Genomic DNA, 24,800 nt, shown 5'->3' on the forward strand with positions numbered 1-24,800 from the left:
CGCCTTCACCGCCGCAGCCCTCCGCACCGGCGCGGTCCTCCACACCGCCAACTCTCCGCGCGAAGAGGAGGCAAGAGAAGCATGTCCACCTGCCCTCCGCCTTCGGCGGCCGGCCGCCGCCACCCCCGCCGGTGGCGTCAGCGGCAGCGGCAAGGAGAGCTCGAATATCAAGGGTTGTTTGGCCTTGGGGCACGCTCCGGAAGCGCCCGCGCGAGCGGCCCAGGAGGGATTTCAACACTCGTGTGCTTTATCGACACCGCTGCTCGATCACTTGGTAGATCGCATGTCTCGATGTTGTGACGTCTCTTCCCCTGACGAACGGGTGTTCTGGGAGGTCCGCAATGGAAGCCCGCTTCCGGTGGTGCATGCGGCCACGAAATCCCGGAGCTCCGGCTACGCCACGCCGTCGGGAATTGCCGGCAGCTTCCAGAAACAGATGGTACAAATGAGTGCCTCCCACGTTGGCTCCTGGCCGACTAGGAGCAGAGCGTAGTGGCCCATAAGGATCTCTAGGATGATCAAGCCCAGGACACAAACATCGGCCACGATGGATCGACGCGGATCTCCTCCTCGTCATCGTGCACATGTAGCGTCAAGTGATCGCAAATTCTGAATCTGCAAAAGATAGATGACAGGCTCTAGGGAACCCTGCTTTAAATTAATAAAACCACCATCGGTGGAGTACAAAAAGAAATGTTCAGGACCAGTTTTCAAACATATTACAATACAGGACATTAAGTTATGCAAAAGAGTAGATAAGAGAAACTTGATATTCTATGCCAAGCGTACATGATATCAACTTCATATGAATGTATTATCCTTCATAAAAAATTGAAACCATTGCCGTGAGATAACCCTCTGATGATTTGTCGTTGATCCCCGGTGCACATAGGGTATGTGTATGTGTGATACGTTGCAAACATATCTATAATTTTTGATGCTCCATGCTTGTTTTACACATATTGCTATATGTTTTGTTTACACTTCGTGACATTTTTATGCATTTGTTTGGAACTAACCTATTAACAAAATGCCACAATGACAGTTCCTATTTTCTGCTATTTTTGTATTTCAGAAAAGTTGATCTGGAAATATTATCGGAATTGGACGAAATAAAATCCGAAGTTCCTATTTTTCTGTCACGAAGATGGAGTCCAAAGGGGAGACGGAGCAGAGTCGGGAGGTGGCCACACCACCCCTAGGCGTGAGCCCCCTGGCCGCGCCTAGGAATGGTGTGGGCCCCCCGAGCGTCCACCGACATCACCCTTTCGCCTATATATTGCTCCCGATGCGAAAACCCTAAAGCAATCAGCCTCCATCCATGAAAAGTTCCGTAGCTCCACCGCCATCGAAGATAAGTTTCAGGGGACAAAAATCTCTGTTCCAGCACCCTGTCGGGACGGGGAATTGCCCCCGGAGCCATCTCCATCGAGTCCACCGCCATCTTCATCGATGTTGCTGACTCCCATGATGAGTAGGGAGTAGTTCTCCCCCGAGGCTGAGGGCTTTACCGGTAGCTATGTGGTTTATCTCTCTCTCCCATGGTGTGATCTTTATGTGATCATGAGCTTTATAATCTAGTTGAATAAGTAGATGTTACTCTTCATCTATTATGCTACTTAAGTGATTTTATTAATGTGATCTCCGGAGACACCTTGTCCCACGGTGTGAAGGTGACAGTGTGCACACCGTGTGTGGCTCTTAGGCTAAAGGTTACAGAAATACTTATCATGAATTATAATTGTTGGATGTCTCTATGAAATTTTGGTGTTTGTTAGTACTATCTTTGCATGCTCAAAGTGACAGAGTGGGGTGTCCCTAGGTTTGGAATGCAAACTTTAAGGTGTGCTTTTGCAGCCCTACACGGTGAATTGGTGTTCATTATCCAATCGGAGAGTGGTTCAGAGTAGCATAGCGAAGAGAAGATATTTATGTATTCAATTATGATATCATTGTTGAGAGTGTCCACTAGTGAAAGTAAGATCCCTAGGCCTTGTTTCTAAGCATTGAAATATCGTTTACAACCAATTCTGCTACATGTTTGCTTGCTGCCATTTTTATTTCAGATTGCAATTACGACTTATAATCATCTATATTACTTGTATTTCACTATCTATTCGTCGAACTAGTGCATCTATACACCTGATAAGTGTATTGGGTGTGTTGGGGACACAAGAGACTTCTTGTATCTTAATTATAGGGTTGCTTGAGAGGGATATCTTTGACCTCTATCTCCCAGAGTTTGATAAACCTTGGGTGATTCACTTAAGGGAAACTTGCTGCTGTTCTACAAACCTCTGCACTTGGAGGCCCAATACTGTGTACAAGAATATAAGCGTGCATACACATCAAGCTCTTTTCTGGCACCGTTGCCGGGGAGGTAAGGTAAAAGGTACTCACATCCTCTAGCTACTAAGCTATCTAGTACTGTTGTTGGTGTGTGAGTGCTCGAAGTTATTTCCTTTAGATTCTGCAATTATATTTTTTTGTTTCTTGTTTTAATTTTCACTAGTTAGGCTTAATGGAAAATAACAACAAAATTAGAGAGCTTTGTAGTATTTATCTTGAGTTAGGACATGAGCTGTTTCAAGAGAAAATTAAAAAACCTATGAAACTTTATTTGCACGCTAATAACAATGTTATTAGTATGAATTATTTGAACACCATTATTTCTAATGCTATGGGAAAGTCTAAGCTTGGGGAAGCTAATTTTTATGAAAGTGATCTTTTTAGTTCCCCAGCTTTAGAGGAGAAAATTTTCTATGATGATATTATACCTACAATATATGATGATTACAATGATGAATATGATATTTTCAGTCCACCTACTATTGAGGAGCAAATTAATTATGATTACAATATGCCTCCTATATTTGATGATTATGGTGATGAGAATAATAATGATAGCTATTTTGTTGAATTTGCTCCCACTACAATTAATAAAAATAACTATGCTTATATATGTGGGGAGTAATAATTATTTTATGCATGTGGCTCATGAAAAGAATGTTTTTTGTGGTAGTTATATTGTTAATTTTATTCATGATGCTACTGAAAGTTATTATGAGAGAGGGAAACATGGTTTTATTATCTCAACAATATTAACTTTCACCTCTTTATGATGAAATTTTGAAGTTGCACCTGTTTTGCTTTTCTATGCTTGTTGCTTTGTGCTTCCATGACTTGCTTCTTTACAAGATTATTTTTCATATGAAGTGGGTTAGACTTAAATTTCTTTTATATTTGCTTCTTGATACTCTCTTTTACTTCAATTCATATTTCTTATTTGAGCAACTTCTCAAACTATTGTGCCAAGCTGAAAGGCGTTGAAGAAAATCACTTTTGGGAGATAACCCATGTTTCATTTCTGTATTTTTTCTTTTGTTGAGTCTTTGAAGTTGTTACCTCTGTAACAAACTCGCCTTATCATTTTTATTTTGTTTTTGTGCCAAGAATAACCTCTAATAGGAAGAAGGTAAGGGGAAGTTGCTGTCCCGAAACAGATTCTGTGCTGCCACCAAAAAAATATTACTCTAAGCCGAAACGTCGGATTGATCTGAAATGTTTTGAGCATCTGCTCCGGGATATTATCTAACTTTCATTAGTTTTGCACTTTTCGATTTCAGCAACAAAAGATTTTCAAAAAAAATTGATCTTTACCTGCTATTCTGTTTTGACAGCTGTTACTATTTGCATTTGCCTCTTAATCTTTTTTAAAAGTTCTTTTAAGAGAAAGAGCTTTTAAAAGAAGTTGTTACAGTAGCTAATGTTCTAATGCATGTTTTACTTGTGTTGAAACTGAACCAAAATGGATTTATTATCTTGAATACACTAATGTTGCTAATGAAAACTGTGTGAAGTTTTGTATGAAAAAAGTTTTCAAGTGTAGGGAGAGAAGGGTGATATTATGAGATGAAGGATAGACAAAAGCTCAATCTTGGGATGCCCATGTCACCCCAATAAATATTCTAAGAGGTACAAGCTTCAAAGCTTGGGGATGCCCAAGGCATCCCCTTCTTCATCAACAAAAATATCAGGTCATCTTTCAAGACACTATATTTTAATTGCTTCATATACTATGTGTTGCTCTTGGAGCGTCTTTATTTTTGTTTTTAGTTTTTGTTTGTTTTTTTGTTGTAATAAACTTGGTTGGATCCTAGCATTCTTGTTTGGGAGAGAGACACGCTCCGCTTTTCCATGTGAATACTCGTATTCTTCACTTATATTTGTTAAGTATTCTTGTCTAGCTACTGCAATGCTTTTAGCTCCTGTTTTTCATGCATCTCTTGTTCAGAGCTTGTTTGTTTTCTTTAGTTAGGTATGATGAGCTCTATGGTCTTCATTGATAAATCATTATGACAGTTGTTTCAAAAAAAGTTGATTGGTATTGGAGAAGGGTTAAATATTTCATGCTTACAGTGGTGCAAAATGAAGCTTGTTTAGACTGTGGCTTAGACTTTAACATGTCATGTTAGATATTATTTTAATTATATGCTTAGTAATTATTGTTGTAGCATGACTTGTCTCAAATAGCTGAGAGTTCTTAATGTGCCATTGAAAGAATCATGTGTTATTTTAATCATACAAAAGCATAATATTGTGGAATTCTCCTTTAAATGTTATATTGGGTTGACTTGGCGCATGCTTACACCATGTTATGACTACAAACCAGTCACCTCAAGCATCTATGATCATTTAGTTTTTGACTTGTAATATCACTTTATGCTTTGATTAATAATGTTTTATCGCTATGCATGATTATGGCCATTATTGCTCTCTTAGTTGGTCGCTCCTAGTCTCTTGCTAGCCTTCAACTATACTGAGTATGAGCTCTACTCGTGCATCCAACTCCCAAAAACCCAAAGTTTGACAAATGTGTCCACCATACCTATATATATGCGGTATTTCACCGCCACTCCAAAGTAAATTGTTGCTACCTATAAAACCTTCAAAAGTTATTACCTGTTTTGTGTTTCTGTTTTAGCTCATGAGGAAGTGTTGGATGCTTTATTGTCTCTTTCATGTTTATTTGGCTTCACACCTTGACTAGCATGCATAATGTGCTAGTCCCTAATATTGCAAAATGAGCAGGAAAATGGGTGCCCGCCCCACTAAATATAAATAAACAAATAATCAAATAAATCTGCTAACACTATGGGCTTGAGAAATCATGAAGTTAGCTTGTTCAAATAAAGGAGAAGAGGAACTTTATTGTTCTCTCTATGGGAGCCGTTGTTGAAGCCATTAAACATGAAAGGCTGATAAATCATTTGATGCCATTCGTTGACATAGACATACATACCTCTCAAAATTATATGTTCAATACCTCTGTTTTATTCAAATAAAAAGCTCTAGCACATGAGTAATCTCTGCTTCCCTCTGCGAAGGGATTTTCTTTTACTTTTATGTTGAGTCTTCATCTTCTAACTTTATGCACCAATTAAGAGAGCATAGTTGTCATTCGGAGTATAGTGTGCATAGTCCCAAAATTTATTATTGATTGATTCATGATTATGTTATTGCTTGTTCTCAAACTATTTGTATCTAGTCACCCTTTGGACTTTAAAGGTGTCCTGGCATTTATGTTTTTTTATTCCATGAAGGACAAACTGAATACCACTTTGCTATGTTTTCTCTATGCTCGAAACAAACAAATAACTTTCAATACATTATTATTATTCATGATCTTTTGATTGTGTTACTTTTCATGTTGCAACATAGTTGCTAAGTTACATTGTTAGAATTTTATCCATTATGCCTATGTTTAGAGTACTTTGATCCCAGCTTGCAATTGTTTAACAATAACTTGAACAAGATTGTGTTGGCTGCATCTCACCTCAAAAATTATTTTGTTATCACTTACCTACTCGAGGATGAGCAGGAGTTAAGCTTCGGGATGCTGATATGTGGCAAACGTATCTATAATTTTTGATGTTTCATGCTTGTTTTACACCAATCGCTATATTTTTTTTACACTTCATGGTATTTTTATGCATTTTATGGAACTAACCTATTAACAAGATGCCACAGTGTCAGTTCCTGTTTTCTGTTGTTTTTTGTATTTCAGAAAAGTTGTTCTAGAAAATATTCTCAGAATTGGACGAAACAAAAGCCGAAGTTCCGATTTTTCTGTCACGAAGACGGAGTCCAAAGGGGAGACGGAGAAGAGCCGGGAGGCAGCCACACCACCCCTAGGTGCGGGCCCCCTGGCCGCGCCTAGGCATGGTGTGGGCCCCCGGGCGCTGATGGCGTGTATTTCACACGTTCGTTGGGCAACCCCAAGAGGAAGGTATGATGCGCACAACAGCAAGTTTTCCCTCAGAAAGAAACCAAGGTTTATCGAACCAGGAGGAGCCAAGAAGCACGTTGAAGGTTGATGGCGGCGGGATGTAGTGCGGCGCAACACCGGAGATTCCGGCGCCAACGTGGAACCTGCACAACACAACCAAAGTACTTTGCCCCAACGAAACGGTGAGGTTGTCAATCTCACCGGCTTGCTGTAACAAAGGATTAACCGAATTGTGTGGAAGATGATTGTTTGCAGAGAAAACGAGTAAAACAAGTATTGCGACGAGATTTGTATTTCAGTATTAAAAGAATGGACCGGGGTCCACGGTTCACTAGAGGTGTCTCTCCCATAAGATAAAAGCATGTTGGGTGAACAAATTACGGTCGGGCAATTGACAAATAGAGAGAGCATAACAATGCACATACATGACATGATAAGTATAGTGAGATTTAATTGGGCATTACGACAAAGTACATAGACCGCCATCCAACCGCATCTATGCCTAAAAGTCCACCTTCGGGTTATCGTCCGAACCCCCTCCGGTATTAAGTTGCAAAGCAACGAGACAATTTCATTAAGTATGGTGCGTAATGTAATCAACAACTACATCCTCGGACATAGCGCCAATGTTTTATCCCTAGTGGCAACGAGCACAACACAACCTTAGAACTTTACGTCACTTGTCCCGGTGTCAATGCGAGCATGAACCCACTATCGAGCATAAGTACTCCCTCTTGGAGTTAAAAGTAAAAACTTGGCCGAGCCTCTACTAGTAACGGAGAGCATGCAAGATCATAAACAACACATGTATAATAACTTGATAATTAACATGACATGGTATTCTCTATCCATCGGATCCCGACAAACACAACATATAGAATTACAGATAGATGATCTTGATCATGTTAGGCAGCTCACAAGATCCAACAATGAAGCACAATGAGGAGAAGACAACCATCTAGCTACGCTATGGACCCATAGTCCAGGGGTGAACTACTCACTCATCACTCCGGAGGCGACCATGGCGGTGTAGAGTCCTCCGGGAGATGAATCCCCTCTCCCGGCAGGGTGCCGGAGGAGATCTCCGGAATCCCCGAGATGGGATCGGCGGCGGCGGCGTCTCGGTGAGGTTTTCCGTATCGTGGTTTTTTCGCATCGGGGGTTTCGCGACGGAGGCTTTAAGTAGGCGGAAGGGCGAGTCGGGGGCCGGACGAGGGGGCCACACCATAGGGCGGCGCGGGCCCCCCGGGCCGCGCGGCCCTGTGGTTTGGCCACCTCGTGGCCCCACTTCGTGTGTTCTTCGGCCTTCCGGAAGCTCACGTGGAAAAATAGGACCACTGGGTCTTTGTTTCGTCCAATTCCGAGAATATTTCGTTACTAGGATTTACGAAACCAAAAACAGCAGAAAACGAGAAGCGGCACTTCGGCATCTTGTTAATAGGTTAGTTCCAGAAAATGCACGAATATGACATAAAGTGTGCATAAAACATGTAGGTATCATCAATAATATGGCATAGAACATAAGAAATTATCGATACGTCGGAGACGTATCAAGCATCCCCAAGCTTAGTTACGCTCGTCCCGAGCGAGTAAAACGATAACAAAGATAATTTCTGAAGTGATATGCCATCATAACCTTGATCATACTATTTGTAAACATATGTAGTGGATGCAGCGATCAAAACAATGGTGATGGCATGAGTAAACAGGTGAATCATATAGCAAAGACTTTTCATGAATAGTACTTCAAGACAAGTATTAATAAGTCTTGCATAAGAGTTAACTCATAAAGCAATAAATCAAAGTAAAGGTATTGAAGCAACACAAAGGAAGATTAAGTTTCAGCGGTTGCTTTCAACTTGTAACATGTATATCTCATGGATAATTGTCAACATAGAGTAATATAACAAGTACAATATGCAAGTATGTAGGAATCAATGCACGAGTTCACACAAGTGTTTGCTTCTTGAGGTGGAGAGAGATAGGTGAGCTGACTCAACATAAAAGTAAAAAGAATGGTCCTTCAAAGAGGAAAGCATCGATTGCTATATTTGTGCTAGAGCTTTTATTTTGAAAACATGAAACAATTTTGTCAACGGTAGTAATAAAGCATATGAGTTATGAAAGTTATATCTTACAAGTTGCAAGTCTCATGCATAGTGTACTAATAGTGCCCGCACCTTGTCCTAATTAACTTGGACTACCGGATCTTTGCAATGCACATGTTTTGACCAAGTGTCACAATGGGGTACCTCCATGCCGCTCGTACAAAGGTCTAAGGAGAAAGCTCGCATTTTGGATTTCTCGCTTTTGATTATTCTCAACTTAGACATCCATACCGGGACAACATGGACAAAGATAATGGACTCCTCTTTAATGCATAAGCATGTGGCAACAATTATTATTCTCATATGAGATTGAGGATATATGTCCAAACTGAAACTTCCACCATGAATCCTGGCTTTAGTTAGCGGCCCAAAGTTCTTCTCTAACAATATGCATGCTCCAACCATGAAGGTGGTAGATCTCTCTTGCTTCAGACAAGACGGACATGCATAGCAACTCACATGATATCCAACAAAGAATAGTTGATGGCGTCCCCAGAAACATGGTTATCGCTCAACAAGCAACTTAATAAGAGATAAAGTGCATAAGTACATATTCAATACTACAATAGTTTTTAAGCTATTTGTCCCATGAGCTATATATTGCAAAGGTGAATGATGGAATTTTAAAGGTAGCACTCAAGCAATTTACTTTGGAATGGCGGATAAATACCATGTAGTAGGTAGGTATGGTGGACACAAATGGCATAGTGGTTGGCTCAAGTATTTGGGATGCATGAGAAGTATTCCCTCTCGATACAAGGTTTAGGCTAGCAAGGCTATTTGAAACAAACACAAGGATGAACGGTACAGCAAAACTCACATAAAAGACATATGGCAAACATTATAAGACTCCATACCGTCTTCCTTGTTGTTCAAAACTCAATACTAGATGTTATCTAGACTCTAGAGAAACCAAATATGCAAACCAAATTAGCAAGCTCTAAGTATTTCTTCATTAATGGGTGCAAAGTATATGATGCAAGAGCTTAAACATGAGCACAACAATTTCCAAGTATCAAATTATCCAAGACATTTTAGAGTTACTACATGTAGCATTTTCCAATTCCAACCATATAACAATTTAACGAAGATGAAACTTCGCCATGAATACTATGAGTAGAGCCTAAGGACATATTTGTCCATATGCAACAGCGGAGCGTGTCTCTCTCCCATAAAGTGAATGCTAGGATCCATTTTATTCAAACAAAACAAAAAACAAAAACAAACCGACGCTCCAAGCAAAGTACATAAGATGTGGCCGAATAAAAATATAGTTTCGGGGGAGGAACCCGATAATGTTGTCGATGAAGAAGGGGATGCCTTGGGCATCCCCAAGCTTAGACGCTTGAGTCTTCTTAGAATATGCAGGGGTGAACCACCGGGGCATCCCCAAGCTTAGAGCTTTCACTCTCCTTGATCATATTGCATCATACTCCTCTCTTGACCCTTGAAAACTTCCTCCACACCAAACTCGAAACAACTCATTAGAGGGTTAGTGCATAATAAAAATTCACATGTTCGGAGGTGACACAATCATTCTTAACACTTCTGGACATTGCATAAAGCTACTTGGACATTAATGGATCAAAGAAATTCATCCAACATAGCAAAAGAGGCAATGCGAAATAAAAGACAGAATCTGTCAAAACAGAACAGTCCGTAAAGATGGATTTTATTAGGCTACCAGACTTGCTCAAACGAAAATGCTCAAATTGAATGAAAGTTGCGTACATATCTGAGGATCATGCTCGTAAATTGGCGCAATTTTCTGAGCTACCTACAGGGAGATAGACCCAGATTCGTGACAGAAATCTGGAACTACGCAGTAATCCAAATCTAGTACTTACTTTTCTATCAAAGACTTTACTTGGCACAACAAAACATAAAACTAAGATAAGGAGAGGTTGCTACAGTAGTAAACAACTTCCAAGACACAAATATAAAACAAAAATACTGGAGTAAAAACATGGGTTGTCTCCCATAAGCGCTTTTCTTTAACGCCTTTCGGCTAGGCGCAGAAAGTGTATCTCAAGTAACATCAAGAGACGAAGCATCAACATCATAATTTGTTCTAATGATAGAATCATAAGGTAACTTCATTCTCTTTCTAGGGAAGTGTTCCATACCTTTCTTGAGAGGAAATTGATATTTAATATTACCTTCCTTCATATCAATAGTAGCACCAACGGTTCGGAGAAAAGGTCTTCCCAATATAATGGGGCAAGATGCATTGCATTCAATATCCAAGACAACAAAATCAACGGGGACAAGGTTATTGTTAACCATAATATGAACATTATCAACTTTCCCCAAAGGCTTCTTTTTAGCATTATCGGCGAGATTAACATCCAAATAACAATTCTTCAATGGTGGCAAGTCAAGCATATCATAGACTTTTTTAGGCATAACGAAATACTTGCACCAAGATCACATAAGGCATTACAATCAAAATCTTTGATTCTCATTTTAATTATGGGCTCCCAACCATCCTCTAGCTTTCTAGGAATAGAAGTTTCAAGTTTTAGTTTCTCTTCTCTAGCTTTTATGAGAGCATTTGTAATATGTTTTGTGAAAGCCAAATTTATAGCACTAGCATTGGGACTTTTAGCAAGTTTTTGCAAGAACTTTATAACTTCAGAGATGTGGCAATCATCAAAATCTAAATCATTACAATCTAAAGCAATGGGATTATCATCCCCAAGGTTGGAAAAAATTTCAGCAGCTTTATCACAAGCGATTTCAGCGAGTTTTAGCGGTTTCGAGTAATTTTGCGCGCTTTGCACTAGGAGTAGAAGCATTGCCAACACCAATTATTTTACCATTGATAGTAGGAGGTGCAGCAACATATGAAGAATCAACATTACTTGTGGTGGTAATAGTCCAAACTTTAGCTACATTTTCTTTTTTAGCTAGTTTTTCATTTTCTTCTCTATCCCACCTAGCACGCAGTTCATCCATTAATCTTATATTCTCATTAATTCTAACTTGGATGGCATTTGCTGTAGTAACAATTTTATTTTCAATATCCCTATTAGGCATAACTTTCGATTTTAAAAGATCAACATCAGAGGCAAGACTATCAACTCTAGAAACAAGAATATCAATTTTATTGAGCTTTTCCTCAATAGATTTGTTAAAGGCAGTTTGTGTACTAATAAATTCTTTAAGCATGGATTCAAGTCCAGGGGGTGTATTCCTATTATTGTTGTAAGAATTCCCATAAGAATTAGCATAACCTTTACCATTATTATAAGGATATGGCCTATAGTTATTACTAGAATTGTTCAGATAAGCATTGTTGTTGAAATTATTATTTTTAATGAAGTTTACATCAACATGTTCTTCTTGGGCAACCAATGAAGCTAATGGAACATTATTAGGATCAACATTAGTCCTATCATTCGCAAGCATAGACATAATAGCATCAACCTTATCATTCAAGGAAGAGGATTCTTCAACGGAATTTACCTTCTTACCTTGTGGAGCTCTTTCCGTGTGCCATTCAGAGTAATTAACCATCATATTATCAAGAAGCTTTGTTGCTTCACCAAGAGTGATGGACATAAAGGTACCTCCAGCAGCTGAATCCAATAAATTCCGCGAAGAAAAATTTAGTCCTGCATAGAAGGTTTGGATGATCATCCAAGTAGTCGATCCATGGGTTGGGCAATTTTTAACCGAGAGATTTCATTCTTTCCCAAGCTTGAGCAACATGTTCATTATCCAATTGCTTAAAATTCATTATGCTACTCCTCAAAGATATAATTTTAGCAGGGGGATAATATCTACCAATAAAAGCATCCTTGCATTTAGTCCAGGAATCAATACTATTCTTAGGCAGAGATAGCAACCAATCTTTAGCTCTTCCTCTTAATGAGAAAGGGAACAATTTTAATTTTATAATGTCACCATCTACATCTTTATATTTTTGCATTTCACATAGTTCAACAAAATTATTGAGATGGGCAGGAGCATCATCAGAACTAACACCAGAAAATTGCTCTCGCATAACAAGATTTAGTAAAGCAGGTTTAATTTCAAAGAATTCCGCTGTAGTAGCAGGTGGAGCAATAGGTGTGCATAAGAAATCATTATTATTTGTGCTAGTGAAGTCACACAACTTAGTATTTTCAGGGGTAGCCATTTTAGCAATAGTAAATAAAGCAAACTAGATAAAGTAAATGCAAGTAAACTAATTTTTTGTGTTTTTGATATAGCAAACAAGATAGTAAATAAAGTAAAGCTAGCAACTAATTTTTTGTGTTTTGATATAATGCAGCAAACAAAGTAGTAAATAAAATAAAGCAAGACAAAAACAAAGTAAAGAGATTGAGAAGTGGAGACTCCCCTTGCAGCGTGTCTTGATCTCCCCGGCAACGGCGCCAGAGAAAGAGCTTGATGGCGTGTATTTCACACGTTCGTTGGGCAACACCAAGAGGAAGGTATGATGCGCACAGCAGCAAGTTTTCCCTCAGAAAGAAACCAAGGTTTATCGAACCAGGAGGAGCCAAGAAGCACGTTGAAGGTTGATGGCGGCGGGATGTAGTGCGGCGCAACACCAGAGATTCCGGCGCCAACGTGGAACCTGCACAACACAACCAAAGTACTTTGCCCCAACGAAACAGTGAGGTTGTCAATCTCACCGGCTTGCTATAACAAAGGATTAACCGAATTGTGTGGAAGATGATTGTTTGCAGAGAAAACAGTAAAACAAGTATTGCGACAGATTTGTATTTCAGTATTAAAAGAATGGACCGGGGTCCACAGTTCACTAGAGGTGTCTCTCCCATAAGATAAAAGCATGTTGGGTGAACAAATTACGGTCGGGCAATTGACAAATAGAAAGAGCATAACAATGCACATACATGACATGATAAGTATAGTGAGATTTAATTGGGCATTACGACAAAGTACATAGACCGCCATCCAACTGCATCTATGCCTAAAAAGTCCACCTTCGAGGTTATCGTCCGAACCCCCTCCGGTATTAAGTTGCAAAGCAACGAGACAATTACATTAAGTATGGTGCGTAATGTAATCAACAACTACATCCTCGGTCATAGCGCCAATGTTTTATCCCTAGTGGCAACGACACAACACAACCTTAGAACTTTCATCGTCATCGTCCCGGTGTCAATGCGGGCATGAACCCACTATCGAGCATAAGTACTCCCTCTTGGAGTTAAAAGTAAAAACTTGGCCGGAGCCTCTACTAGTAACGGAGAGCATGCAAGATCATAAACAACACATGTATAATAACTTGATAATTAACATGACATGGTATTCTCTATCCATCGGATCCCGACAAACACAACATATAGAATTACGGATAGATGATCTTGATCATGTTAGGCAGCTCACAAGATCCAACAATGAAGCACAATGAGGAGAAGACAACCATCTAGCTACTGCTATGGACCCATAGTCCAGGGGTGAACTACTCACTCATCACTCCGAAGGCGACCATGGCGGTGTAGAGTCCTCCGGGAGATGAATCCCCTCTCCGGCAGGGTGCCGGAGGAGATCTCCAGAACGAGATGGGATCGGCGGCGGCGGCGTCTCAGTAAGGTTTTCCGTATCGTGGTTTTTTTCGCATCAGGGGTTTCGCGACGGAGGCTTTAAGTAGGCGGAAGGGCAGAGTCGGGGGCCAGACGAGGGGGACACACCATAGGGCGGCGCAGGCCCCCCCTGGGCCGCGCGGCCCTGTGGTTTGGCCACCTCGTGGCCCCACTTCGTGTGTTCTTCGGTCTTCTGGAAGCTCCGTGGAAAAATAGGACCCTGGGTCTTTGTTTCGTCCAATTCCGAGAATATTTCGTTACTAGGATTTCGAAACCAAAAACAGCGAGAAAACGAGAACCGGCACTTCGGCATCTTGTTAATAGGTTAGTTCCAGAAAATGCACGAATATGACATAAAGTGTGCATAAAACATGTAGGTATCATCAATAATATGGCATAGAACATAAGAAATTATCGATACGTCGGAGACGTATCAGCGCCCACCGACATCGCCCTTTCACCTATATATTGCTTCCGACGCGAAAACCCTAAATCAATCAGCCTCCATCCACGAAAAGTTCCGTAGCTCCGCTGCCATTGAAGACAACTTTCGGGGGATAGAAATCTCTGTTCCGGCACCCTACCGGGATGGGGAATTGCTCCCGGAGCCATCTCCATTGACTACACCACCATCTTCATCGCTGTTGCTGACTTCCAAGACGAGGAGGGAGTAGTTCTCCCCCGAGACCGAGGGCTTTACCGGTAGCTATGTAGTTTATCTCTCTCTCCCATGGTGTGATCTTTATGAGATCATGAGCTTTGTAATCTAGTTGAATAAGTAGTGTGTTGTCTTTGTTGTGTACGCTAACTCTCGTAATACTCTATTCTGCTTGCTTTCAGGATATACGCAACTTAATGGCACATGAAAAATAAAAAAAGTACAAAACAACAGTCATACAAATCAATACGTATGTATTCTAATCATTCCAATCTATGAGATTTGCAATGAACAGTGTAATTCTATAGCTGCAGCTGCAAACCTAGACTGGAGATTATCTTTCAGGAGATGGCTCTCTGCTGACCTCCACAAACAATGTTGTGGACTTGTCAGTATATTGAATCAGGGGATATTTAATGATTCAGTGGACATGCCAAGATGGAAATGGACAAAAAGTGGTCAATTCACTGTTAAAATTTTGTACAAGCATTTGTGCAGGAATGGAACTGATAGATCTTTCAGGCACTTAGGGACGAGTAAAATTCCTCAGAAAATCAAAATTTGGTTATGGTTAATTTGGCACAATGCTATAGCTACACAAGACAATTTTCTAAAAAGGAACTAGACTGGAGATCCTCTCTGCCAATTTTGCTCCACCCATAAAACCATTATGCATCTTTTCTTCTCTTGCCCTGCAGCTAATTATGTCTGGAGCATGGTGGGAACTGTTGTTGATGCGCAGACTCGCCCTGGGTCTTTTGCAAAATTCTTTTGGTGGATGTCTCAGTTCTCTCGGGCTAGCCGCAATGTCCAGATCGCTGGCATGGCTGTCATCTGCTAGGCTATATGGAAAACGCGTAGCAAAGATTGTTTCTAGAAAAAAAAAATCTTAAATTTTTTGTTGATCTCATTTGTCAATCTGTGGCTTTTATGAAATACTGGGCAGGTTTACACTCTACAGCTGATATTGTGCAACTCCAACAAGGTGCTGATGCGCTTCTTAATCTTGCCCTAGGACCTGACGCCAGATGGAATGTTGCAGATACAAGTGGGGTGCGCCGGCTGATGGATCGCTCGGAAGGAGATATGGAGATCAATGGTGATAACAAAGATACATATGATCTGAGAGCGTGAGGCTCTTCACGTGGGGACCTCATGCTTGTAACATGGAGATTTCGTTTTGGCATCGGCAGCTCCGTGGCTCTTCCTGTTTGGTCGTTTTGTTCGTTGTAGCTCATCCTGCTGCAGCAGGGGAAAACTACTTAATTCCATTTCTCGCCGAACACTAACTGTAGCTTGCGGTGTCCCAGGCACGTGTTTTTTTTTTAGATCAACATGCCACCGCCCCATTCAATTTCCATAAAAAATGAAATGATACTACAAAACAACAGTTTAACTTATAGCATACTCCCATCTAAAACCAGGACAAATCCCCAGAGACATAACAAAGCAAAATGGACACCCATATTACGGTTTTTGGCACACGTTTTTTTTCAGCGAGTGCCTGCCAGTTCCTGCGGCTTCAATGCATCTGGTGTCCTTGGGCCAGCCACTAGTAACATCTTGCGCTTCTTCAGTTGCTTGTAAGAGCTGGGGCTACCACCATCTTCACTTGCAATTGTTTCACGCATCCTTCCAAGAATTCCAATTTTTTTTGCTGGACATAGCATCTGTCATCTCTTCAGTAGTTTCAGCACACGCATCCAGAGCACCTGCATCCCAGACCAAGAGCAATGCCCAAACAGAACGTCATTTCGATGTTTCCAAGTTGACCACATAAGAGCAGCAACAATCATGTTAGTAACGACATTCTTTTGATTGCTAATCCAAAACCTGGCAACACTTTCAAAATTGACCCCAAGGTTCTTTCCAAGCAAAGTTGAAACATCTATCCACATAATTTTCATAATATCACAAGAAAAGAACAGATGATTAACAGTTTCAGAGCATCAAAGGCAAGTTTTATGAGGAATATTCTGCCTTTTCGCAAGGTTATCACGGGTAAGCATTGTGTGATAACAGCCAGAGAAAAACTTGGACCCTAGGGGGCATATTAAGCTTACACACCGCAGGGATAAACATCGGAGTCACCCCACGGTAATTGAGAACCGCATACAACGATTGAGAGCTATAAACGCCAGAGCTATGAAGCTTCCACACTAAACTATCTTCCACATCTGAAAGTCGGATAGAAGAAGCAATTTGTTCCATTTGATACCACTGATCCATCTTTTTTTGGTTGAAAACTCTCCTAAAGGTTAGTTTCAACACATTTCCATCCCACGCTTCTTTAATTGTTACATCTTGTTGATTACACACGTAGTAGTACAAGTCCCAAAACATGATAGCCAAACTAAAATTACATAGCCACTGATCTTCCCAAAACCGGATTTTGTTTCCTTTACGGCCCGACCACTGATAGCCTAGTTTTGTGGCTCTAGCGGCCCGAAGAACACCCTTCCAAAAAGCAGAAACATCTGTTTCTCTACAGTTGAAAATATTAGGACTCTCAGAGTTATACTTGAAGTCAATTATTTACTTGCAAAGCTTGTTGTCATCTAAACTATACCTCCTGATCCACGAGGCCAGAAGATAGAGATTAAGCTCTCTAATATTATGGATACCCAGACCGCCATACTCTATTTTCATAGTGACCACCGCCATACTCTTTTTTCATAGTGATCAACTCCCAGTTAGCAAGGTGATACTTATATTGCCTCTCATAGTTATCCCACAAGCAGTGTGCCATTTGAGAATTGATTGCTTTAATCGCTCAAGAAGGAAACTTAATAGCCGATAGTAAATAGACAGGGATACTTGCCAGACAAGATTATATCAAGGTTATTCTAGCAGCGTACGATAAAAGCCTACCCATCCACCTAGCCACGTGCTTTCCTTTTGGAATAGTCCTTAGTTAGTTGCTGCTTTTGGTTCCCTGATCGTTGGTGGTTCTAAATATGGCAAAAGACCTCTGACAAACATGTTTTTCATTATCGGTGGGTAATGAAAATCGATCCTTGGAGGATCGCTTGGAAAAAAATCAATCAAAGCTGTTACTTAAGCTCTCGTATCAAATGATGCAGTCACCTAGGATAGTTATCTGTCAAATCTAAGACTATGATGTGTGTATGAGTAGTCTTTTTTTTTGGGGGGGGGGGGGTAACTTACCCTATGGATAGGATATCTATGGTGATCTGCTCTAGAAAACTGCCGGAACACACACATTAGAGACCTATACACTAGCACAACATGATTGACAAACGTATGTTTGAAGGATCTGAACTGTACCTTTCTTGAGAGAGAAACATTTGCAGACTTTCCTGGAAATTCTAGCATTACAGGAGGCCAGAAGAAACAAGTATATTTCTGTTATAATCACCAAGGCTAACCTTGCATCGCGTTGTAATTCCTGGGATCAAGACGGAGCATAATCCGGTAGATCATCCAAAACAGACGCCAAGAACAATGCTACTGTTTGACGGCTACTCCCTGAATAACTGAACATACATTCTCTGTCAGAGGCGTTTACTGTCACCGTCAACACATACTTACGTGCGTGCGTGCGTTAGATCGACCCGACGTCCAATCCCCCAGGCACTTGCATCGATCGTCGGGTTTCTCGCTTGCAGCCGTCACTAAATTGTCTTGTGATCGACAACGACATTGTTGATAGAACCTAGACGTCAGTTAAGTGGTACTTGCAGTTGCACACTGTCACCATCGATCTATGCGTAACAATGTAAACCTGGTTTTGCCTCACTGGCTAATTAGTCATTAGGGACATTGAGAAAGGGATGGTTCGTATATCTAGGGAGAGCTTTCAGAATAGTACTTGCATTGATTCGGTAGAGAAAACTGACTGACTTCAGATCGGGCACAACTGAGCCCAAACAGAGTTCCGAATTGGGTCATCAAAAGTGACTTTGGCTCAATTTGATGCATGTATGGGGTCCTCGCGAGAGGTAAATCTTAATTTTAAAATCGTTAATCGTGCATGGATATCAATGGAGAAGAAATGGCATTACCCTTGGACTGACATGGTGCTTATTAGTTTATCTCAACAAATAGCAAGATAGCGCACAAGAAAGATTTCAGCAGGTACCTGAACGTACCTTTCTCTGCAAGTACAAAAACATTAACATAACATATATGAACTCACAAGATACCTTACACTAACACATCAGCTAAAATTTATCTCCTATAATACTGCTGCTGCTTGGCAAAACCTATGCTGGTATATCTGAAGAAATCGACAGGAAGTACCCTAGAGTACGGTCCTACGTAAGCTTGGATTTAGAAGCTATCAAGTATCAACTGCAGAACGATGCACACAATGTAGGGATGTTGAGACTCTGGTGTGATTCGTCGGGTTTAGCAATGGACGGTTGGTATCCTAAAATTCCTAGGAAAGGATTGCAATCTCGGCTCTGCCAGCAGATGGTTCTCGGACTATTCTCGGCCCCATGGTTCGTGCAAAATTCTCAATAGGATCTCGAACTTCCATTTCTTCTGAAAAATTTCTGGATTTTAGAGGAGTTGTGCATATGGTTCTGTCAGACAAATTTGAACCATTGTATTCGCATTGGCAGTTGGCAATGTCACCTGCGTCTTTATTAACAGTTCAGTCGATTCTATGGCAGTGTAGAACGTTATGGCTTCGGTAGCCGCCAAAGGAAAAAAAGAAAAATAATGTGATGAAGAATCTATAAGGATGCCGGACCAATAAAACAAAGATAAGAGTGGTCAAAATTTATTCTTGGAGATATTGACCCGGAACCTTGCTCCATCCAAAATTTCATACAATGACTATGACTTGAATGTTCAAGAGTTTATCGTGCAGTTCTACCCTAATGTGAGCAGTATAATGTCAATATTGAAGTTGTTTCTTTAAATATAAACCCACCATCCGATGTTTCAAACCTTACCCAATTATAAAATAATTTTCTACTGTGTGAATCATGTAGTAAAAAATGAAGTAAAAAATGTGGAATGGAGCATTTGATTTTCTAAAGTTGGCAACTTGATAGTTTGTGAGTTTATTCGATTCGACGTATACTTCAGCTAGTTTATCAATGAAATTAGATCATTCTATAAAAGCAACACAAAGACAGAGATGTTAGACCTGCTCTACCTCCTCCCGTGAAAGAAGCATAGGTGGCGGCTAGGGTGAAAACCCTAGCAGCCTTCGCCGTCTGCCTCATCTTCTTCGTCTACGACCAGGAATTGACGGGTCCCTGCCTCCTCTGCTAGCCGCTCCAGCGGAGGGAAGGAGTGGGGACCTCGGACCTGTAGCCGGCGATGTAGAACGGTTCCTAAAGTTAGAGTTTGGTCAATCAACATCGTTGTTATGGTGGCTATGGCGGCGTTGTTCGGGACAAGAATAAGATATACCCGCCTCCTCATCCACCTAGCCAGCGGCGATCTCGCCGGTGACGTTGAGAAGGGTGGCATTCGTCTGGTCGCCACTTCCATGGAGTGGTGGATCTCCTCTAGTCTATTGTGTTATATGTTTGGTGTTAGAAGATTATGATCAATTCAAGGATTTAATAGCGATGACTTTGGATCTGGCGCCGGTCCTTATGAGCACATGCACGAAGACTTCCCGACTGTCATCAACAGCATCATGCTGGCTACGGTAAGAGAGTGGTGACAACGGTGCGTTGGCGGCTCGCTCTGACAACAATAGTGGTCTCTAGGTGGTCCAAATTCGATGTAATTTTTATTAGGTTTAAGGTGCTTTGTACTTCTTACGAATTAACGAAATAAATTCTAATTTTCGCACACAAAAAAAAAGCAACACAAAGACACCAATCTGTTTCATAACCAGACCGTCCATTCCAGAGTCCAAAGTATATGCAACTACCTACAGTTCGACTACACGACAGCCTAATCCTTATCGGCACCGCTGCTCGATCACTTGGCAGAGCGCACGCCTCGACGTTGTCATGTCTCTTCCGGTGACGAATGGGTGCGCGAGGAGGTCCGCAACGGTAGCCCGCTTCCGGTGGTCCTTGTGCAGACAGGCGGACACGAAATCCCGGAGCGCCGGCGACGCCGCGCCGTCGGGAATTGCCGGCAGCTCGCCGAAGCAGATGGCCCACATAAGCGCCGGAAAGGTCGGCTTCTTCCCAGCTGGGAGCAGCGGGTACCGGCCCATCAGGAGCTCAAGGACGATCAAGCCAAGGCCCCAAACGTCGGCGGCGTATGGGTCGACGCGGACCTCCTCCTCGCCGTCGTTCGGCCGCTCCGTGCCGAAGCGCTCCGGGCTCATGTACGCGGCGGTGCCCTCGTATGCCGCACGGTGGCTGCCGGCGCGGGTGACGACCTCGGCGATGCCGAAGTCGGCAATCTTGACCTGCCCGGTCCTGCTGACCAGGAGGTTGGCCGGCTTCATATCGCGGTGGACGACGCGGCGAGTGCGGAGGTATGCCAGGCCGGAGAGCGCCTGCGCAGCTACCTCCGCCAGCGCCGCCTCCGGGAAGCCACCGCTGACGAGCGAGTCGAGCGAGCCGCCGTCCATTAGCTCGAGGAGCAAGGCGGAGTCGCCGGACGCCGTCGGGAGGACCGAGTGGCACCGGACGATGTGCGGCGAGTCGACGCGGCGGACGACTGCTACCTCGTCGGCGGCGCCGGGGTGGCCTCGGTGGATGATCTTGAGGGCGTAGAGCGCCGACGTGCGGCGGTGCGAGACCTTGTGGACGGTGCCGCCGTTCCCGGACCCAAGAACAGACAGCTTGTCGAAGTCGATTTGGCGGAACTCGCTGTCAGGCCGAGCGGCCGCCGACGTGGAGGGTGTCTCGGCGGTGACGGCCGGCGCCGGAGCGGGGCACCGAAAGGCACACGACGTGGGGACATCAAGCTTGAGGTGGAGCTGGGGAAGCTTTCTTTCTCTCGCGGCTGCCATGATACTGATCGCCGTCCACCTTGCGTTTTTCAGATGATGTTCTTGGCAAGTGAGAATTTGCGAGGAGATCGATTAGATGATGGCTTCCATGGAGGGGATGATCCTTGATTTATACTTCTGGTGTGGCTGGCGGCGCAAGTACCTTGATTTTGCTGGCCGTGTTGTGAACTTGTGATGTCGATGTGTAACTGAACTCCTGTTCTTTTTAAATCTTTGTTTCGAAAACGACGTAAAATCTTTCTAATTACCTGGTGCAAGAAGTGGATATTAATGGAGTTGTTGAGTATTGAACTTGAGGAAATTCATGATTCAACGTTTGATTGATACACGTAGGATGGAGACCTACATGGTGCAAATTCCTGCAGGAGAAGGTTGTGAATGAGCACCTACGGTCTAGGTACACCTATTCAATTTTAGACATGATTTTGTGGCATTGCAATTGTAATTAAATTCGCAGAAAAATCAGGAGCGCAATGCAACTTTGTAATACTACGTATCACGGAAAAGGTATCAGGAAGAAAAACAATTAATATGTAAGCACACCATTATATAGTAAAGAATTATTAATATGTAGCTTTGGCAAAACTTTATAAAATTTGATTTGGCCTAAAATAAAACACATGTAGCTTCAAATAGAAATTACTAGTAGAAAGGAAACATATCAAGACAAAATGCATAATCATTGGTAGTATTAAGAGTACGCAGTTAATAGAATAGATAGTGAGCGAGCGATTATACTCCCATCACAAGACAAATCGATGTAGTATTAGAATTGACATGGTATTCAAGATGCAACTTTGATCATCAATTCATATATGTAATATATGTATAAATTAAACACGAAATGTGTAATGTTCAAGCTCAATTTCTTGAGACAAGTCCATATATATGACATTCAATATCTTATTCTAATGATTAAAACTGCATTTGTATTCAAATTAAAAAAAATTGATCGAAGAATGTAAAAAAAAAACATGTATTTGTGATACAGAGAGAGTAGGATGGAGGGTCCTTACTTTTCTTTGCATCCATTTGATTAATTTTTTAACAGCCTAAAATGATGGGATATATTTGGATCGTAAAGTTGTGCAATCGCATAGCAAAATCATGATTCTGACAGGTTTAGACGTCACCACACGATTAAACCGATGCATACAACGAGCAATGAATCATCATCTTCTCCCTATCCTATGCAAGTACTCCAGCGGCCGATAATAAGCTCGGAGTAGATGTTTATCCATTCCACAAAGATTATACTAGTAGCATCATGGTGGTGCGGTACAGTGAGATTAATTAACCAACTAAAATCTGATTCGATATCAACCCAATACGTTCCGGGCTTGGGGGCTACCGCCGGCGCTAACGAACACTTGGCATCTTTTTTTGAATGGTGACGTGGATTTGCATTTCTTAATCGGTATAAGCTTAGTGGAAAAAATATAGGCCTGATCCAGAAGATATTTTCTCCAAGGAGAGCGGAGGGATATTTACAGTAGTACTGGAGTAAGATGCAGACGGGCGGTCGAAGGAATGAACATAAATAAAACTGAAGATGCATGACAGGTAGGACTGGGACGGAGAGACGCTGACGGATGCCGCCATTGTTGGACCAGCAGATCATATCGAGTTCATCACAATCCTTCAAGGAAAACGCGGCTGCAACGCAGCAGGCCCATCAGGAACGACCGCTCGCACGCCTAATTTAGCTTAGCACACCAGGTTGGTCCGAGACTGGTTTGGGTCGTGGATCTGATCTTCATTGCGTTAATATAATCATTTCTGCTCATTACACGTGTTAGCATGATCCAAATACAATGTACGTACAAGCTGTAGCAGCAAGTGTATCACACGTCAGCATTCCTTTATTGTTCTTCTCCCACTGCCTTAGCTTCAGAGATATAAAGAAAAAAAATCGATAAGAGAATATATTAATATCAAAAGATATCAATTACCTTAATCTTTGCAACAACGCAACATCCAAATGGTAGTACGGATGCACACAGCCAGAAAATAGAAAAGAAAACTAAGAAATGAAGGTCCCGCTACAGGCCTAACAACAACAATACATCCACTACCAAAACAACATCTGAAATACAGACTCTCCAAAAGCTACGCTTTCATAAAGGAAACAGTGCTCCAACACTATCATCGCCCGACCAAAGATCTTAGGTTTTCACCCTGAAGATAGTCTCCGCTCTCAAAACAATGCCTTCAACAAGGTCATTACCAGTCACAACCAGTTAAGGCTAGAGCTTGGGTTTTTACCCTGAAAGGTAGGACTCTGAACTTCACATGTGTTGTCGCTCCCACTTTCATACCGCTGCTGTGAAGCCCGGAACACCAAGCAAGTCCCTCAACAGCGCGGAGACTTGAACCTGCCTTAGCTAGTCCTCTCATCCGGCCTTCATGATATTCTCTTCTTCTGAATTTCATCATGGATCTATAGTCACTTGATGTGAACACAAAAAAAGAGCTTCGCGCCGCTCCCTCGAACCAAACGGTCGGAATAAAAGCATGGGTGCGCGCTACCAAATACCACCCGATCCAGCAAACTCCAGGCAAAAGATGTGATGTTCCATTCACCGATGGAGCCTTCCGGAACTCAACACTCCGGCTAGATGAAAAGGATCAGCATCCAGTAGGTCTTCATCTTCGCAGAAGAAGAACCCTAGAACCACCACCTTATAACCCGAAGCAGACGAACAAGCCCCCACGCCGCCATTCGCTGACCAACGACGATGAAGGAGGATTCGGTGGACGGCGGTAGCCTCAACCACACCATCCTCGCCCCGCAAATCGCCGCCCCCTTCCTCGCGCCGCCAGCAGAAGCCGACGGTGGATCTCGGTGGGCACAAGATCCAACAGCCGCCAACACCATCCATCGCCGGGGGCCGTGGAGGAGGAGACGACGTCGCACGTGCAGGGTCGCCGCCCTAGACGCGGAGCGCGTCGAAACCGGTGGCCGCCGCCCCATCTGCCACAACCGGTCGCCGCCTCCATCATCCCCCCAAGCACTTTGGTGCCGGGGCCCGCCGCCACATTGGCTAGCCGACGACAGCGGCGGAGGGAGAGAGGACGCGGAGGGAGGGGGCGGCGGTGGACAGGTCTTGGCCCCCCGGCGGCGCCCTAGGGAGCGCACAGGAGGGAGGGGTTAGGGTTGCATCTTTGCTTATGTCGGGATATAAGAAAATAAAGAGGCCATATGCATTTTTTGATGCAAAGGCTGGCATATGGCTTCATTTCAAAGAAGAAAAAAAACTTCAGCGAGATAACCAAGGGTGTT

General features: G+C 42.4%; 1 protein-coding gene across 1 annotated transcript; it reads right to left on the bottom strand.

The window, feature by feature from the left end:
- Positions 1 to 20,506: 20,506 nt before the first annotated feature.
- LOC124697244 (mitogen-activated protein kinase kinase 9-like) lies at positions 20,507 to 21,007 on the bottom strand. Its single transcript, XM_047229866.1, has one exon. The coding sequence runs from the start codon at positions 21,005 to 21,007 to the stop codon at positions 20,507 to 20,509; it is 501 nt and encodes a 166-aa protein (XP_047085822.1).
- Positions 21,008 to 24,800: the final 3,793 nt, after the last annotated feature.

The sequence above is a fragment of the Lolium rigidum genome, chromosome 3 (genome assembly GCF_022539505.1).
Source record: "Lolium rigidum isolate FL_2022 chromosome 3, APGP_CSIRO_Lrig_0.1, whole genome shotgun sequence".
Lineage (NCBI taxonomy): Eukaryota > Viridiplantae > Streptophyta > Magnoliopsida > Poales > Poaceae > Lolium > Lolium rigidum.